At 44.3% G+C, this 15,185-nt stretch overlaps 1 protein-coding gene across 3 annotated transcripts in view; it reads left to right on the top strand.

Annotated features, from left to right (window-relative positions):
• Positions 1-236: 236 nt before the first annotated feature.
• Positions 237-15,185, top strand: part of CHST10 (carbohydrate sulfotransferase 10) — a 29,232-nt gene continuing 14,283 nt past the window's right edge. The window contains exons 1-4 of one of the 3 annotated variants that reach the window (XM_040454031.1): positions 237-275; positions 960-1,023; positions 9,527-9,636; positions 10,186-10,317. In XM_040454031.1, the coding sequence (XP_040309965.1) occupies positions 9,594-9,636; positions 10,186-10,317 (175 nt within the window). In that variant the 5' untranslated portion in view covers positions 237-275; positions 960-1,023; positions 9,527-9,593. Of the gene's footprint in view, positions 276-959; positions 1,024-7,248; positions 7,309-9,526; positions 9,637-10,185; positions 10,318-15,185 lie in introns of those variants that run through there. The other 2 variants (XM_040454032.1, XM_040454033.1) reach the window with 2 other exon arrangements.

Below are 15,185 nucleotides of genomic sequence, written 5' to 3'. Positions count from 1 at the left end.
TCTCAAAGAAATACCTGAGAGGAAAATTCTTTCCTTACCCAAAGTGAAAACCAGAGTGCTTGCAAAACTGAACAAAGAAAGAAAAGAATCAGGAAATATCCCAGGCAATTTGCAGTTATATTCAGATCATTTTTCAAATGCTTGAGGTTGTACAATAAAAGGGTGGGAGAAAGCTAGAAATAGAAATGGGGGAGAGGTGAATTCAGGACCTTTGAGATTGCAGGAATGAAGAGTCTTTTTTCTTCTGATATAGGTCTGGAAGAATCTGGATGTGAGTACGTAAAGCTTCATCTTTCCATCTGCATAACGTGAAATTGCTTTTAATTTTAACATTGAACTCTTAAGAGTAAAAGGAAACACAGCTAGACTGTGCTACATGCATCCCAGGCAGTTGGGGCTGTATTATGTGTTAAATGAGTTGTATGTTTATTTTGTCAGCCAACTCTATTAAATCTGTAATCTCTAATTCCACGCGTTTGGCTTGTTTCCAGTTACTCATTCATGATGTGTCATTTGGCTAGAAATTGCCAGGATGTTAAAGCCTAAAGAAATACAAAACCCAGAGAACATCTTGCATTGGAAGATTTCACCATCCCATCATCGTCTACAGGAATTCTTTACCCAAAGAATTCTTTATGACATTCTTTATGTCAGACATAAAATAGATATAACAGGATTTAATTATTTTTTGCAACAGAACTTATTTCATTTTTTGTATGAATTTACATGAGTTTTTTAAACAGGTACTTCTTTTGGTACATTTAGAATATTTATTCATTTGTCAAAAATTCCATATACAACCCACCTCTGTAAGAAACCTGTTGTGCAAACTGTACTTGAATAATCAAAGTGGTTGACTGTTTCCAAAATATAAACCAAGTTGTGTTACATAAGATCTTATCATTTTTAATGGTGCTTATTGTTTGTTTTTTTTTTTTAATTATCCTATACGGTGACAGGAGGAACCAAGAACCTCAGGCAGAGCAAATACTTCAAGGAAATGTGGACCCCAGGCTTCAGAAGGTGCGTGAAGGAGAATGTGATCTCACTAGTTATTTGAGATTCCTGTCATTTAGTATTCTTACTGCCTCTTTTCTTGCTTGTATGGAAATTTTGGGAAATTTAAAAGCCTTAAGTAGGAGTATGTACACTTCTACTTAGAAATGTTTCCTGAAATATAATAATAGAAGCAACCTCTTCAGCCTGGGATTAAGTGAGTTTGGTACTGGCTGAGAGCAGTGCCTGAAGTGTAGATAGCCCCAGGCAGCCGTTTGCTGTTTGTTATTGTTATTCATGAGAATCTGTCTTAATCTCAGACACTTTCTTCAACTGGACAGAGTAAGGGGTATGTTTTCATCCTGGTAACTAAGGCTGATCAGTCGTTCTGAGACTGTAAATTTTAGTAATGATTAATGGCCCAGTAGACAAAGGAAATTTCTGAACTTAGATTGAGAGAAGCCCTATGAATTTAGAAGTCACAGTGACTGTCATGGCACTTTATATATATTATAAATTCATACACAATATTTTATCTTACTACCTTGTCATTTTTAGTGATTTTATTGATTAGGTAATGACATTTTAGGTCCAAATACAAAGATACGGAATAGTTGATTGTTGAATGTCCCCAGTTGCTCCAGCCCTCAGCTACCTAATCTCCCTTCTTCCTATCAATCCCCCAAAGGCTCCCAGTTCCTTGTGCATTACCAGGCTTTTTTTGTTGAAGTTTCCCTTAGTGCCTGGTTATGTTTTGAATTACTGTTTTAAAAACTGAACACCGGACTCGTGATCCTTTCCCTGGGGTATGTATGTGGTGGGGGTGGGGACTCAGGAGTTGCCAGCTCAGTAAAGGACCCTTGACAGGATGCTTTATCTGGGCCACTTCCTAGCCCTTTAGCTCACTCAGCATGAGGGACACTGTCTCCTTGCTGCTTTGGGGACACTGGGACACCGACCAAGCTGTTGGCTCAGGTGCTACATGATTTCCCTCACTCTATTCCATCTCTTCTCAACATTCCCCTTACCCTTCTCTCAATCGTGGCACTTAGCACTTGATGTGATTATATATATTAATAGCTCTATTTGTTTATGGCCTATCTGCCTCTGTAGAAGCACCATGAGAGCAGGGAGTATATGTTGTCATATTCCCGAGGCCTAGAACAGCTCCTGGCTCAAAGTGGGCACTTTGTCAATATTGCTGAATGAATAAATGAGATTTGGGAAAAAAGCTATTGTAAACAGAGTTAAATGGGCTTATTTACCATAGGACTTTTTCAGAACCTTCAATAAGCAAGCATGCATAGAAAAAGTAGAACAAGGCAGGTGGGAGTCAAGCTCTTCAGCACAAACCCAGAAAGGTTTTGTGTTTTTGGATGGCAGCTCAAACACAGGGAAAAGCCACTGGCAGGAATATTATTGGCAGCTGACCAAATGGATTTACAAGCATCTTTTTGCAAATGCAGGGGAGAGAGAATTTGCACCAGAAGATGGCAATAGAACCAAACCCATTGTTAGTCATTACAAACATGTACAATTTGCACTTTTAGTTTAGAGAGAGGGGGTGAAAAAAAAGACTGGGATTTCTGGTAGGTTCAGCTGTGTTCTTGCTTAGCTCACCCTGCTTTCCACATAAGAGGGGAAACCACCTTATCCACTAGTTCTGACTTGTGGGTTTTCCGAGTCCAGCCCTCTGGCTAGGTTTCAGAACCTGAATCTTGAAGTGAAACTCTCATTTAATGACTGGAAATAAGAAAGCTCTGAAGATGGGTATGCTGACTCCTGGGGGCCCAGGGGCCTGTTCGGGGCAGCACACCATGACCACAGGGGGCCTGGGGCACGCTCAGATTTGCCACCATTAGCTGCAAGAGGCAACTTGGGAGTTGTCTTGGCTCCTTGAACAAAGGAGAGTTAATTACAGAAAATGTCAGGCTTTTTAAAGGCCATTTGTCACCGGACTGCAGGGAGAGCCGTGGCCCTTGGCAGAGCCATGGAGGAAAGACTGTTCGTTTTAAGCCCCAGTCTCTGCACACAGAAATAGTGAGTCTTGGGGGCGTCATCGTTGGACAGGAGGTAAACCCCATGGAGAATTTGTATATTCAGGGGAAGCAGTGCAGGTAGTGGCGTGGGCTTGGAGGAGTTGGGCCTAAGGGAATTTGGAATCCCTTTCTTTTTTCTTTAAACAAATGGGGTGAATTACTGTAATTTTTCCAAGGTCAGACCAAACCCAAATTCTACAGAGGCTAGTTACCTCTAGGCAGGAGGGCTGGAAAAGAAGAACAAATGGGAACAGTGATAGAGGTCTATGATTCTAATTAAACCTTGTTAAGCTGTTTTTTCAGGGTACATGTAATTCAGAGCATCAATAGATGCTAGTTGACAGATAATCTTTTGCTACTAGTTTTCATTCTTATAATGGAAAGAAGTGGTGGGAGGATGGCTATTATGTCAGAATGCCTAGAATCTGCATTTTAATAAGATCCCCAGGGATTCATGTGGGCATTAGAAGTTGAGGAGGGCTGGGGGCTTGGACCAGCAGTTCTCAGCCCTGGCTCCTCATTAGAATCCTGTGCGGAGCTTACAAAACAAGCCCTGGATCCATCTCCAGAGATTTGTGTTGTTTGGGCTCTAGTGTTCTTGGGGCCCAAGACATTGCTATATTATTTAAAAGCCCCCCAGGTGATACTAAAGTACAGCCAGGGCTGGAACACTGCCCTAAACATAAAGCCAAACACCATTAGGTAGATACCTAGATTGAGAATGCATGTAGTCTCAAAGCAGAAACATGCTATGGCTAACTGGAACCCCTAGTCTGTAGGATTTCTAAAAATCCAACCCGTCAGATACTGTGGATCTTACTAGTTGTGTGCTAGTTTTTAGAGACCTCAACTATGATGATGGTAAGCTAGTTTTTAGAGACCTTGACAACGATGACAATGATGATGGTGGTGGTGGTGGTGGTGGTCTAGGACGGTAGGTCTAGGTGGTGATGTGAACCGCTTAGCTGGGTTAGAACACTCCTGCTCCACTTACGGAAATGATGTTGAGCCTGCGGAATGGCCAGGTAGATGGTGCTTTACATTTTTGACTCTGTGCCTGAGAAACAGCTTCAAAATTTAAATCAGATCATGACACTACTACCTTTCTTCTCATGGAGAGCTCTCTTCAGTGGCTTTGCATTGCTCGCAAGGTGAAACTAAATTCCATAACTGCTGTTTTAAGATACACTGTTGTGTGACCATATCTGCTTTTGATCGTCTCTAACCGTGCTCTGGAAACTCCAGCCACAGGGGCTTCCTTTGGTTACTCAGGGGCCCCTGGCTTACTCCTGTGTACCCCCGGGCCGCTATTCCTTGCTGGTCACCTGGTCTGGAACCTGTGCCTTTACCGCCTTACGAAACTGCTATCTCTCATCTCTGCCTAGGTTCTGTCCCGTTGTATTTTCCTCTCACAGCATCATGTCTTTCTATCTCATACCACTTAGGGGATAGACTCTTTGATGCATGTGGGTGTCTCCGTTAGACTATAGGCTCCATAAGGACATAAACTGTGTATATGTGTTTGGTTTGGGACTCATTGTTGTATCCCTGGCATTTATTTTTTTGGATGGATGAATATACGTTTTCATGATGAATTTGGCAAATAAGTATTTTTTAGGTTATTGTGTCCTTAAAACTATATGCAGATATACATCTACTCCTGTTTGTGTCTTATATGTTGTAAACTGTAGAGATACCAGCCCTGAGGGGAAGGGTATTTTGAGAGGGAACAGGCTTTAGTCTTACTGGTTCTGGTTGGTGCACATAGCACATGACTTGGAGAACAAGTCCTGGTTTATCTAAATTTTTGCCATGACAGCTTTTTCTCTTAAGTCTATGTGTGATTTGTGAACTGCCTCACTGTAGATGATGAAAAAGGTAAGTGCTTAAAAATAGTGCATCTCTCCACCTCAGGCTTTCTCCCGCAGCGGGAGCCTCCCTAGAAAGCATCTGCATGTAATGTAGTGTTTCCTTGCAGGCCCTGGGTGAACAAGCCTTCCCATCTTCTGCAGGAGGCCCTGCCTTTCTCTGTGCAGGGAAGACCACCCTCCCTAACCCCTGCTGCTGCTTCTGTCAGAGGAGTTGAGTCTTACAAAGTGTAACACCCCGATGGAGGAGTAGGTCTGGAGGAGTAGGTCTGGGGTACAGCGTGATTAGAGCCAGGCAGGGGCATAGGGGGCCTCCAGCCTTATTTGTAACACTTTCTTTCCTTTACAAACACTCAAGTAAGTACAGCAAAACTATTAGAGCCCAGAATCTGTTTTTGTTATTTTATTCTTTGTACTTTATGTTTTAAATATTAAATTATTTTTAAAAGCTAAACGAAAACTAGTGAAGACAGATATATTTACTAAATATTCAGACACATGTTGAATCTGTCACTTAACCACATTTTCTCCTGGCTGGAAAAGTGTTTACCATCCATTGCCAAGTGGTAAGAAAACTGCAGTTAGTAGAAGTCAGGTAGAAAAAATAAATAAAAACACCAGGGTGCATGTATGTGAGTGGCATTATTTGTATTTTGTCAGCTTTTATTATAAAATGGATACATGCTTGCTGCAGAAGTTTTTCTTTAATGTATAGATGTACAAAGCAAAAAATAACTGCTCTCATCCTCTCAAGATTGTATTGTATACGTTACATGTATATATGTGTTTATATGTGTATATAATCACATACCTTCATATACGTAATTTTTTTACAGATAGGGTCACACATTCAGCTGTGCAACTTGCCCTTTCTGTTTACATATAAATTGACATTTTGAATCTGTGTTATTGGCTTGCCCTTCAGCACAGAGTTTTATTTAAAATTAAAAAAAAAAATTTGGACTTCAGGGACATTTATTAATCCCCCCTGGTCAGTATGTTTAAGTTGTATGTCTGTTCAAATGCATGTAATGCTGTGATTTATAAAATGTGATTTTATTTGCAAGTAATACTGAAGTCCTAGTAGCTTTTAATTGTTGTCTAGACTCAGGTAATAGATATTAAATATATAACTACTCTCATGTGGATATTGGAGAAATATTTTGAGGTTGAAATTGGGGGCCTCAATCCTTTAAAGAGTTTGGAAACTCTCAGATAAAGGGTTGGGCAAGGTGCCTTCAAAAGTACCTTTCAGCTCCCCAGAGTTTTCCTGGTAAGTTTCTAGGTGGATGTAGTCATTCAGCAAATAATGGTGGTTGACTTCCTGAGCGCCCGGCACTATTCTAGTCCTTGGTGTACTTAGGGGCGCTTACATTCCACTATGGGGGCACATAGTGAATGACTGAAACGTTCAGGCTATAGTGGGTGCAATGAGGGAAATGAAACAAGGCAGGATGATGGAGAGAGGCTTTTGGGGGGTTCCAACAGGGTGGGGGGTGAGGGAGAGCTGCCTTTTCCTCTGCTGTGCACTGGGAGGGGAGCAGGCCCTGCTTATTTCACATTTATAGAATCCCAGTGGCCAGTAGAGAGCGCTCCCTTTCACAGTGACTACCCTCAGGCTCTGTGGCCTCCAGGGAGGCCTGCAGCAGGGCAGAGGGTCATTGGCAGGCTTCAGCCTGGTCTGGGCAGCTCTACTCAACACATCGGTGAGGGCCTGTGGTTTTATACACCTCAAGAGTACATTTTTTGGCAGAGGCTATGGTTTATGCACTCTTATGCAGAGGCTATGGTTTATGCACCACTTATGCAGAGGTTATGGTTTATGGTTTAAACTCTCCATATCTGCAGCCCCCAATCAGAGTCCCCAAGTGTCTTGGGCTATCCCTGCCATTTCATCCTGACGGGGATGAGAAGGAGGTGGGGACCTTAAAACTTCCCTTCTCCTGACCTGATGCAGCAGCCAGGCTTTGGGTAGGAGAGGGCACTCTATGTCTCATTCAGTAGGAGTCTAGTTGAAGTCACTTTTGGAGTTGAGCGGGTTTGAAGTAAAATTGCCATCTGGAAGAAGACATTGGCCGATGTAAGTTGTAGAGGAGGTCTGTTGGCACGCTCTGTCTCAGAGGGGTCTCACAACACACTGGCAGGAATACAGTGGTGGTTTTATCCTGACAGATAAGAAACTTGGGTAGACTCTGGGAGAAGAGAATAGACCTATCCCCTACCCCCACCAACCCTAGGCCTGGGTGAAAGAGTAAAGCACTCCTGGCTTGAAATTAAAATCCAGGACTTAGGAAGGCAGGCACAGCATCAGGATAATGCAGGTCTCACTATTCAGGTAGCCCAGATGTAGAAATCTGAGCCACTTGGCTTCCTGGAGAGCAGGTAATATGACCCTTCATTTTCATGTAAGTCTGTTTATTCATTATCTCCCTACTTTTATATAGAGGTGAGCTCAGTGGGCCGACTCAAATTAGATCCCTTCAGAAGGTTAGTTCCCATTAGAAAGACTGAATTCTTAAGCCATAAAAACCTCCCAAGTGCTGGCTTGATGGCTGGGGAGGGTGCTCAGGGGCCAAAAGTATAGCTCTGATCAGAGTAGGACACCACGAGTGGGCAGTGCCAGGAGGTTCCCCTGCTCTGCAGAGCAAGCATGTGTATGAGGGAGGAGGCCCCGGTGGTTCCTCTCCTCTGTATTCACTTGTCCATAGCACTTCTCTTAGCAAAACATGGGTTGCAAGCCCCAGGCCACTCAGCCCCGGGTCCTATTCCTCAGCCTCCAAGACTTCATGAAAACTGGTGTAAGGGAGCAAATGCCTCTCTGTTCTGGTTGCTTACCTCCTCTCTGGTACTTGTCTCCTTTCTTTTTACTCCCTCCCCAGCCCACACTGGCTCCTCTGCCTCTCTGCCATTCTGGAGTGCTCCCACTGTGACCCATGGGGATGGACCCCTCCGAGCATCACTGTCTTGGAGGGACAAGATCAATGGACTCAGGACTGCAGTGCCCTGTGCTGCTGGGCACAGTCTGTGCCTCACTTGTTCCCGGAAGAGAAGGATTAGGAGCTCAAGTCCTCTGGAATGAGAATCTCACCTTTCTTTTCCTGTCTCCTTGAGGCAGACCATGTTGTTACTTTCATTTCTGGCCACCAAGAAGGCTGTTTGCAGATCGAATTGGAAAGTCACAGAGGGTCAATTTATGTTTATAGAGGGCCTGTTAATCCTCATGACCACTCTGGAAGGAGGAGGACCCTGTCTCAGAGGTGGGAAGTCAAGGCTCAGGGAGGTTAAGTGACTTGCTGAGTCACAGAGCTGGATGAGTGGTGGAGCCACCTAGGGCTCTCTGCTTTGTACCATGCTGCCTCAGAAGAGAAGGACTAAAGGAGAAAGGAAGATTCAACCAAGGCAGGCCAGCTGGCTTTAGATGATTAGAGAGGAGTTGGCATGCCCCATGTTGGGTAGTGTAGCCAAATAAAACACAGGACTGCCAGTGAAATTCAAAACTCAGAGAGGCAACAAATAGCTTCTCGAAGTTTAAGAACATCCCATATAATATTTGGGACATATTTCTACTAAAACATTATTCACAGTAGTGTCCCCTTATCTGCAGTTTCACCTTCCGTGGTTTCAGCTACCCACGGTCAACTGCACTCTGAAAGCAGATGATCCTCCTTCTGACAAATGTTCAGAAAGTCAGTTAGTTGCCTACCGTTATGTCACTGTGCCTACATCATTCACCTCACTTCTTCTCCTCTCCTAGGCATTTTATCATCTCACATCATCCCAAGAAGTGTGAATACAGCACAGTAAGATACTTTGAGAGAGAGTCCACATTCACATACTTTTGTTCTACTGTATTGTTATAATTCTTCCACTTTATTATTAGGTATTGTTGTTAATCTCTTACTGTGCCTAATTTATAAATTAAAGCTTCCTATAGGTATATATGTGTAGGAGGAACCATAGACTATCAAGGGTTCAGTACTATCTGTGGTTTCAGGCATCCACTGGGGGGCCTTGGAAAGTATCCCCCATGGATAAGGGGAGACTGCTGTATTCCTCATCTGAAATTCAGATATAACTGATTGTTCTCTATTTTTATTTATTTAATCCAGCGACCCTATTTGAAGACCTCAGGAAACACACTGACTGGGTCTAATGTGTGATGAGCACCTGAGGTTGACAGAGGGTAGCTCCTGAGCCACCCTGTAAAGACATGGGCTGCATGGCAGATGGTCAGTTCCCCATTGCAGGATGTATTCAAGTATAGGCTGGATAACCACTTGGTAGGGGGAATTCAGGTTTCAGATGCCTGGTTCCAGTGAAATTCTGGGAGGTAAGTGTTGAGATAAGCAGGAGAGTTGATTACCTGGGTCCTCACTGAGCTCTGTCCCAGCTGGCATTCAGAAGCTCTCTGAAATCGTATGTCATCAGCACCTTGTTGAGAGGACCTGTTCACCCTGATGGCCTCAGTCAGCTAGTGAAAACCAACCCAGCCCACCATGGTTTCTTTAAGTGGTTTGGTTTGGCCTGAAGAAGCACTGTGTTAAAGGTGAAGTGAAACACCCTTTTTTTGTCTCTCTTGCCAAGAATTGACTGACTTCCCTGTTCTTTATGTGTTCCCTGCAGCAGAGTGTGACTTCTGTGACCTGCTAAGGATTGACATGCCCTGCATCACTCCTCAGGCAGTGATAGCATGAAAAACACCCACCCCCAAGGTTCTGCGCAGACTCTTGCAGGCAAGTGAATGGAGAGAGAGAGAAGCTCCAGTGTTCATTTTTACTGTTTTGGAGATTCTGTAGGTGTGGCTATGTTTATCTTGTCAGCATGTCTGGATTTTACACAAGGCCTGCTTGTAAGTGCCTTACTATGGCTTCTGCCCTCTGCAGATTACTACAGCAAAGGTCTGGCCCTTGGCAGACCTCCTTCTGCCCACCTACTTCCAGGCCTCGGCTGTCACTGGGCACCAGGAACATGTTCTGATGTTAGCTTGGGCCAGAAAGGAATCAAGAGGCAAATCTGCAAAAGCTTATCATGTATTCCAAAAACAAACAGAAATGGCTCGTTTCCATTAGAGTGTTTTACATTTTTTTGAATTATCAAATCGATAAGTTCATATTATTAAGAGTAAAATTAAGTTAAATACCAAGTCAAAATACCCTTGTATCAATAGAAAAAGATTTTCAAATATTTGTATTGATGCTACTAACTAAAATCACCTGTTCTTTTTATTACCTTTTGTTTAATTTATTTATAAGTGCCAGGTGCATTTCACTTTTGTTTTCCAGGAAGAATTACTGAATGGCTGACATTTGACAACATGCACCACCAGTGGCTTCTGTTGGCCGCATGCTTTTGGGTGATTTTCATGTTCATGGTTGCTAGCAAATTTATCACGTTGACCTTTAAAGACCCCGATGGTAGGTATGCTTCCTTGTGGGATAGATTTCGGCTAATCCACACAATGCTGTGGTATTGTTCCTGGGTACATGCACAGATGACCTTTGTCACAGAATCAAAAGAACTTTAATGCCAGAGGTGACCTTGGAGGTCACAGCATCCAATTCCTTCATGTTACAGAAGTGCAGGAGAGGAGGTGGAAATGGACGAAAGTCTCTTCCCCTGTATCTCCCCTGGGGCAGGTGGAGCATACTTTGTCTTTGGGCTTCCTTGGTGACCTCTTCCCAGCAATACCATTCTCCAGAGCATCTGGTAGGCTCCAGGCTTGGGACTTCCCCCTGCTTCGTGTTGTCATGAGATGCTACCATGACTGACCAGCATCTCTGTGTTCTAGTTGGTGCTGTGTGCTGGTAGCCATGTGTTTGAAAGTCACCTTCAGTGTACTAGAAGGAAGGTGATTTAAATATGTGTTGGGTAGTCTTTTTTTTTTTCTTTTAATCTTTATTTATTTTTGAGAGAGAGAGCTGGGGAGGGGAAGGGGTGGGGGGTACAGAGGATCCGAAGCAGGCTCTGTGCAGATAGCAACGAGCCCTATGAGGGGCTTAACTCATAAACTGTAGGATCATGATCTGAGTTGAAGTTGGACGCTTTAACTGACTGAGCCACCCAGGTGCCCCTGTACTGGGTAGCCTTTGAGGACTTTTTGATTCCCCTTACTTGACGTAGGTGTTCAGATGAAGACATTAAGTGCACCAAATCCAGCCTCAGAAGAGCATATTTTAGTTTATGCCCTTGACCTTTGCTTACCTGGTCATCAGTGGTTTTTTTTTTCTACAAATTGGACATACTCTGACGGCACCAAGATTGACCTGAGTACAGTGAGGCTCTCTCTGTGATCTGTGAGGTTGCTGGGTGTATGTAAGGAGGTGCACTGATGGTCATCTTGAACCCCAAGGTGACTCCTTCCATGGCAAAGTGAGGCAAGACAAACGGGAGATGTTGAAAAGACTCATGAGCAGATTCAGGGTGGCCTGACAACATCTGCCTAATGGGGAGGATGCTTGTGCACATGGGTGTATACAACATCTTCACTTTGCATAGCCCTTTACACATTATCCTGCAGACAGCAGCCCTTAGGAAAGGGAGATCAGGAAAGTATCCGTTCCAGCTGTTTTCCCCACTTACTCCTGGTGGCTGCATGAACTGTGCCATCTGTGTGGCCAGCAGCTTACAGGGCCCTGCTCCAGCCCACAGAGCTCCCGGCTATGCTGAGGGCTGCCCAGTGCCCCCTGCCCCCCCCATTCTCACTCACTTGCTCTCGCTCTCTCACTTGCTCTCGCTCTCTCACTTGCTCTCGCTCTCTCACTCTGTCTGTAGGGGAACAAGGCTGGAGGCAGATGTGCAGGCCTAAGAGGATGGCCCTGAAATTGACCCTAAGAGGTGGTTCTCAGCTCCAGTGTTTGCACTCAGTAACTCAGCTCCTTCATGCTCGGGCCTGACAGGCTGTCATCATTACAGGTGCCACCTGCACCTTCCAGGACCTCTCGTGAGAACCTGAGAGGTTTTCACAGCCTCGGGAAGGCTGTGTTAACTGCAGATATCTGAGGCGGCCAAGAGCATCACAGTGCATTGTGGATAATCACAGATAATCATGGTCCATACCAGGGGCCTCTGTCAGAACAGCAGGTGCTGAATCTTGGGGCGTCATTGGAATCTGAGACAATGATCTCAGCTTGACCATTTGGATGTTTCTCCAGCTGCTCCGGTATAGTTAAATGTACCTGTGATGGAGAGCCCTCCTTCAGCATCAGAGGAGTGGTTCTCATCCTGTGGCACATTAGAACCATCTGTGGGACTTTGTAAACCTTTCTCTGCTGGCCCAACCAGAGACCAAGTCAGTTAGAGTCTCTAAGAGTGTGACCCAGGGGAGAACTGCAAATGTGGAAAGAGAGGCAGATGCTGAGGATGTGAGATCACTGTGAAAACGGGTCCACAACTACACATTTTACTCCTGATCCCCTTAAATGTCACCTAGTAAGTTAGAAGGCACTTTCAAAGGCAAGTCAGGAGGTTAAATTGTTTATGGTTTATTTTGTTTCAAAAAGTAGGAGTATAGGTAATATATTTTATGAGACACAAAAAATAAGTAAGTTGTGTGCCTCGAGTTGTAATATTCTCTGGTAGAATAGCCTCTGAAGGACATGTCATTCCTCAGTGGTATCTGATAAGCGAGGTCTCATTCCACTAGGATGTGACAGGTTTCATGCTGAATGCTTTCAGAAAATTGTAGAAGCTCTAGAGGGTTTTGTGAAGTGGAGCAAATAGTCGAAGGGATAGAAGGTGAAACCTAGAGGGAAGGATGAAAGGCTTGAGGATTTTAAACCTGAAGGAAAAATCTGTTTGGTGCTATTCACCAAGTATTTTTTGCACCCTTGGATGTTTGGTGTGGTTGCTGTGGTTAGTGAATGGGGGCGCAGGGGTGCTGACCACTTCTGGTGGGGACCTTAGAGGCAGTGCACACTTGGCCCCACTGCCCCTCCCCCTTCCCCCGGGAAGCCTGGCGGACTGCCTGGGAGGACAGTGTCAGCCCCACAGTGTGCAGGGAACATAAAGTGAGAACCTTTGTTTTCAGGCCCCAAACATAACCCAGCCTTTCTTGAGCACACAGAACCTTACCTGATTGTCCCTAAATGCCTGGGTGGGGTCACGAAGACAGATGTTCACCGGCTTTCTGAATGAAGGAAAGGAGCTCCCATGCTGGGTGTCTTCCAGTCTGGGTGATTGGGCAGGGATGGAGCACCCACGAGAAGTCGAATACACAGCCTCTTGGAGGCTGTCGGCAAGGGCATCTCCTGCCACTCTAGGGTTCCATGGGTACAGACAGAGCATTTGTCTGGGGAGGCATTTAAACCCCCTGGTGGATCTTGCGGCTGTATAGGAAACTGAATGAGGTTTGTGAACGTGTGACCGAAAGGGATTTTCTCATGTGCTGGAATTTGTTTCACTCATGTTCACAGTGTTGTGGCTTTTGAACCAAAAGCACAATGTGAAGTATCATCACAAAGAAATATCTGACAACACAGTGCTCTCCTATATGATGAGGTTCTATTTTCTGTAAAGCAGATGGCACATCCTTGGTGTCAGCGTTCAGGGAGCCAATTGTAACTCTGGTGTTTGTGGGGCTGTTCCTTCTGGCTCTGACCTCTGGGAAATGGGGCTCTGTTCCAGAATCTGCCAGGGGACGAGTGTGTTTTCTTTTTACTCTCCTGTTATTAATGATTTCCCTGCCACTTAAACTGATAGGAAGGGTGGATTTGTCTTGAAACACTGTTTAAAGTCTCACTTACCTTTTCAAAAAAATAGTTTTATGGTCTTTCTTCAGCTCAGCAAGGAAGCCATGGAAATATTTGTGGAAATGACTCATCCTTGGTTAAAAAATTTCAGCGTCATACTGATCTAAGTTCAGGTGTTCTAACTGGACCATACCACAAGAAATAAATCCCATTCAGTGACGGGAATTTGATGGCATGGTACAGTGAGACTTGAAACAAAAAAACGACATCTTTGTGAATCTGGTGTGTGTGTGTAGACACTGATTTTTCTTCTCACTTCAATTTGACTTCCTCTTCCAATTTTTTGCCTCCACTCAGCCCTTCACCTTGACTGTTAGTCGCTTAAGGGCAGGGTCCGTGACCTGAACATCTTTGCGTGCCTTCTGCCTGCGTGTGATGGACAGGTGACTGACGCTGGGTGGCTGATGCACAGTGTGGTCAGGGAGATGAGTGGATGTGATCACTTCTAGAAGAACAACAGGGTACATCACTTGGCATGTTTAAAGACATTTTATAAAATATTGTAAATATAATGATGCCTGTAACAAAAGTGATCTGATGCTTTATGAGAACACTTGGCCTTACCTACAGGATCAGAATCCTTGATTCTGGAGCTAGAGGCTTGTTCCTAACGGTCAGGGTGGAGAAGGAGACTGTCCCTTGATCTTAGTGGGGATAATAGCATCTGTGAAAACAAATGGTTGTTGACAGAGCAACAGAAATAAAACAAATCCAAATGTAAACTGTGCTATCAGTTTTATTTGAAGCAAATATCAAGAAGTTTAAAATCATAAAAATGATAAAAATTGGTGGATGACTGACTGGTGTTTGTGGTATTGGAAGGCAAGATGTTCCGCAGTTGCCAAAGCTTGTTCTGTATGCTTCCAAGTGTGTGGAACAGGTTGCTTCAGAGATTCATTGGCAAGTCAGCTGTTTAGAATTCAGGATGCATTGTCCCATCTGAAATGTTATTAAGGAAGCTTGGGATTCTGCAAAATCCATTCAACCTGTGGCAGAACTAAGCATTGCGGTGCTAGTCTTAGAAGACACTGTCAGAACTCGAAGTGACCAGATAGGCATAGAATGTGAATTTTCTTGTCAGCGTGTCAGTGCCCAAAGATGACAGGTTGCAAAAGAGGAGGATGGGTAGAGTCTGGTCTCTTGGAGTCCTTGGAGTGCATTCAGGAGCTTTGGGGGCTGAAGGCACATAGACAGGGCTCTTTGACCTTACTGCAGGTACAGACGAGCTCCTGCACACAGCTTTGGTTAGGATTGCGTTTTAAATCACATGTAGACAAGAAAAAAGATTTTAGTAGCGTTCCTAAAGGTATGTGGCAAAGAGGTTTTTATTGGAGTCCGATAACTCAAAGGCGTGTAACAGATGGGGAGAAGGGATTATTATTTTTGTCAGGTACTTGTAAGATGTTTTTGCCCTCCCTGGGCAAGGAGGATGTCACCCCATGGTGCATACCAGTAGCAGTGCTTGCCAGGGGCTTGGAGGAGGTGTAACAGCCAGGCCAGTGCAGGTGGGAGCTGTAGTCCAGTGTGCACATGTT

Source organism: Herpailurus yagouaroundi, unplaced genomic scaffold (assembly GCF_014898765.1).
Source record: "Herpailurus yagouaroundi ecotype Mexico unplaced genomic scaffold, PumYag 210, whole genome shotgun sequence".
NCBI lineage: Eukaryota > Metazoa > Chordata > Mammalia > Carnivora > Felidae > Herpailurus > Herpailurus yagouaroundi.
Note: the sequence above shows the minus strand (reverse complement) of the source record. Positions and strands in the feature narration are given on the sequence as shown.